General features: G+C 40.7%; 1 protein-coding gene across 1 annotated transcript; it reads left to right on the forward strand.

Annotated features, from left to right (window-relative positions):
* Positions 1-867: 867 nt before the first annotated feature.
* Positions 868-2,344, forward strand: LOC122547035 (3-hydroxyisobutyrate dehydrogenase, mitochondrial-like). Its single transcript, XM_043685630.1, has 2 exons — positions 868-1,002; positions 2,188-2,344. Exons 1-2 carry the CDS (start codon positions 896-898, stop codon positions 2,327-2,329), a joined length of 249 nt encoding a protein of 82 aa, XP_043541565.1. The 5' UTR covers positions 868-895; the 3' UTR covers positions 2,330-2,344.
* The last annotated feature ends 1,882 nt before the right edge of the window (positions 2,345-4,226 follow it).

A 4,226-nucleotide genomic window follows, 5' to 3' on the forward strand; every position in this document is an offset into this window, starting at 1 on the left:
AACTCCTGCAGAGATGTCCTGGAGCTGAGATGACTGAACTCTAACAACCATGACCCATAGAGTATGGGTCCGACCACTGGAGAGCTTGCCCTTTGCTTCCAGTTTTGCTAAGACTTTGATGCTAAACTCAGTCGAATGCAGCCTTTATATCAAGGGCTGTTGCTCTCTCCTCACTTTTGGAATTCACCTGTTCTGTCCATTTTTGGACCTAGGCTGTAATGAGGTCTGGAGCTCAGTTGCCCTGGCAGAACCCAAACTAGGCATCACTAAGCAGGTTATTCCTGAGCAGGTGATGCTTGATGGCATCTTCTATCATTTTACTGATGATTTGAGAGTAGACTGATGAACTGATAATTGGCCGGGTTGTTCTTGTCCTGATTTTTATGTACAGGACATACTTGCGTTGTATCTGTATTGGAACAGCTTGGCTAGGGAAGCGGCAAGTTCTAGAGCACGAGTCTTCGGTCTATTGCTGGAATGTTGTCAGGGCCCATAGCCTTTGCAATATCCAGTGTCAATTGAATTCAAGCTCCACCATCTGATGTAGTGGGATTCAAGCCCAGCTCCCCAGAACATTAGCTGAGTTTCTGGATTAATAATCTTGCAATAATACCATTAATCCATCACCTACAAAATTCCTTTTTTTTTGCTGTTGACTTAGTTTGAGCATACAATGTGTATTTATTCTGTATATGCATAGCAATATTATGCCATTATTGATACTCCACTTGCCTCTTTCTTGAAGTTATTGAATTTGCCTCTCAAGTGCAAAACGTAAATATAAAACTGATCTGGTGTCCCCAAACAGGTTTAAGCCATTTTCTTGCCTGGTTTTTTTCTTTAAAATGTCACAAGAAGACTTCACTTTTTTTTGTCTCCTTTTGTTTCGTAGATTATGGACTCTCCTGCTGAAGTAGCTGAGCGGGCTGATAGGGTCATAACTATGTTGCCATCAAGTCCTAATGTGATTGAGGTTTACACAGGCCCAAATGGCATTTTAAAGTAAGTAATTTTATATACTGCTTAATATTTATTTTAAGCAGTTGAAGTTGCTGTCAATGTTCGGTACTATATGTTATGGGAGGTGATGGCCTAATATTATCATCACTAAAGTATTAATCCTGAGTCCCAGGAAGTAGTTTGGAGACCAGGTTCAAATTTAATTTAATAAAAAGCTGGAATTGAAGTTCTAATGACAGCATTCTGTCTTGTTGGGAAAAAAACCCATCTGGTTCACTAATGTCCTTTAGGAAAGAAGACTGCCATCCTTACCCAGTGTGGTCTACATGTGACTCCAGGCCAGCAGAAAAGTTGAGGACTCTTAACTGGCCTCTTGGCAGTTATGAATAGGCAATAAATAGTGGCATGACCGGTGATATCCACATCCTGTGAATGAATTTAAAACAAAAGATGCATCTTGACCTGTCCTCATTCTCTCTTGACATTTACATCTGAGCATAGGAATTTATCTGTAGGTTTTATCTATAAAAGAAATTGCCATGTTTAATAAGCTGATGTTTCTGGTTGTAAGATTTATTTTGACCATTACATTATTTTTCTATATAAATATCGTCCAACTCCTATCTATTGGTATATTCGTCAGAGTAGATAATAAAGAAGAATTTCCCAATATGAAGTTTGGATTAATCTTGCCAAGTTATAATTTTTTATTGAATTTAAGGAAAAAAGCACATTTTTTAACAATCATTGGTGAACTCTAGTTCCTTGATTTTTACCTTCAGCATGTAATTTGCCAGACTTCTGTTCTAGGACTGGAACAAGCAGTGTATCAATCAGTAATGTGACAAGATGGCATTGCAAGAAGGCTTTGACAAAGGCCTGTGTAGGTTATGTTACCCTTATTGGAAAGTGTGGGAATAAGATCAGGCTCAGCCCCGGGGTGATATCTTCCTTTTCCTGACCTACCACAGGATTTTTTTGTAGGTGTCTATGAAATCCAAGTAATGCCACTAAAATTCCATCTGAGTTGCTGTCTTCTGGAATTTTGGGGGAAGTTTTTTTGGGAACAAGTTCTAACCTGTTTACAGATTTAATTGTTTTGTTGATTTTCTTTGTAAGTGTTTTTATTGTGTTGCTCTGAGGGTAACGTTTTGTTTCTGGTGAATCACTTGTCAATAGTTTTGTAATCTTGTCATTTTAAGCTCTCTTTCCAAATTTGCTTTGCAGAAAAGTTAAGAAAGGCTCATTGCTAATTGATTCGAGCACAATCGATCCAGCTGTTTCTAAAGAAATGGCCAAAGCTGCAGAAAAGATTGGAGCAATGTTTATGGATGCGCCTGTATCTGGAGGTATGTACTGTTCAGAATGAATGGAGACCTGTAACCAGCAGTGTTCCACAGGGTTCAGTACTGGATCCATTTCTGTTTGTCATTTTATACAAATCATTTGGATGCGAATATAGAGGCATGATTAGAAAGTTTGTGGATGACCCCAAAATTAGTGGTATGGTTGACAGTGAGGAAGGTTATCTAAGATTACAAAGATATCTTGATCAGTTGGTCCAATGGGCTGAAGAGTGGCAGATGGAGTTTAGTTTGGATAAATGCAAGATATTGCATTTTGCTACTACAAACAAGAAACTTGTACACTTAATAGTAGGGCCCCGGGGAGTGTTGTACTACAGAGGGATGGTGGTTCAAGTACAAAGTTCTTTGAAATTGGCGTCGCACAGAGGCAGGATGGTTAAGAAGGCATTCAGAACGCTTGCCTTTATTGCTCAGACCTTTCAATACAGGTAGTTCTGGTATAATGCACATTTCAGCAGTGCGATTTAGCTATAACATCGCTGAAGAATTAGAGAATGGTATTTTAGAGACCACTTACCTGTGGCAATAGCATGATTTCTGCTGGGATTGGTTTGCACACTTTGTTTTGCACATGCGCCGATGTGCATGCTGAAATCTCCACACCATTCTGCACATGCGCCGATGTGCATGCTGAAATCTCCACACCGTGCTGCACATGCGCCGGTGTGCATGCTGAAATCTCCACACCGTTCTGCACTTGCTCCGATGTGCATGCTGAAATCTCCACACCATTCTGCACATGCGCCGGTGTGCTTACTGAAATCTCCACACCGTTCTGCACATGCGTCGGTGTGCATGCTGAAATCTCCACATCGTTCTGCACATGCGCCGGTGCGCATGCTGAAATCTCCACACCGTGCTGCACATGCGCCGATGTGCTTGCTGAAATCTCCACACCGTTCTGCACATGCGCCGTTGTGCTTGCTGAAATCTCCACACCATTCTGCACATGCGCCAATGTTCTTGCCATTCTGCACATACTCCGGTGTCTGCACATGTGTCATGTTGATGCTGGTCTTTGTGTCATTCTGTGCATGCGCTGAAGTACCTATGCGTTTCTGTGCAGGCGCGATGTGAGCTCCACTCTTTGGGCTGTTCTGCACATGAGCTAATGTCTGCTGCTGACAGAGCAGCTTTCTGTGAGAGGTATTGTACAGAGAGCAGCATTCTTACATTTTTTAAAATGTATTTGTTAAATTTACTTTTGTCAATAAATGTGATTTCAACCTTCATTCAGGTTGTGCTGTACTTTTGCGTGACACTTTTAGGTGATTTTTGAGCGATCGTGAGTAATATCTTTTGCTGGTCTGCTCCTAACCCCCGAGACTCCATTATTTCTATTAAGCAAGGTTTCACTGGAACGCAACTACAGCATTATAGGAGAACTACATGTAAGGTACAAAAAGAAAAAAACAATTTATCATGACCCAATTGATAAAGGTGATACTTCCGGATACCAGGCGCATGCACATAAGCAGTGTTATTTTTCATTCAGAGATTTCTAAACAGGTAACAAACCCTTTTTTCTTTTAAAATTGAGAATATATTGGGTAAGAAATTGTCTAATTGAATTTTTATTTTTAAAAAGTAGTTTAATACTGGCCTTGGCGTCGGTGGCTGAGGAATGACCTTATAGAGGTTTTACAAAATTATGAGGGGCATGAATAAGGTAAATAGGCAAAGTCTTTTCCCTGGGATCGGGAGTCCAGAGCTAGAAGGCACAGATTTAAGGTGAGAGGGGAAAGATATAAAAGAGACCTAAGGGGCAATTTTTCACGCAGAGGGTGGTACATGTATGGAATGAGCTGCCAGAGGAAGTGGCAGAGGCTGGTACAATTGCAACATTTAAGAGGCATTTGGATGGGTATATGAATAGGAAGGGTTTGGAGGGATATGGGC

The sequence above is a fragment of the Chiloscyllium plagiosum genome, unplaced genomic scaffold, assembly GCF_004010195.1.
Source record: "Chiloscyllium plagiosum isolate BGI_BamShark_2017 unplaced genomic scaffold, ASM401019v2 scaf_2229, whole genome shotgun sequence".
In the NCBI taxonomy this organism is placed as follows: Eukaryota; Metazoa; Chordata; class Chondrichthyes; order Orectolobiformes; family Hemiscylliidae; genus Chiloscyllium; species Chiloscyllium plagiosum.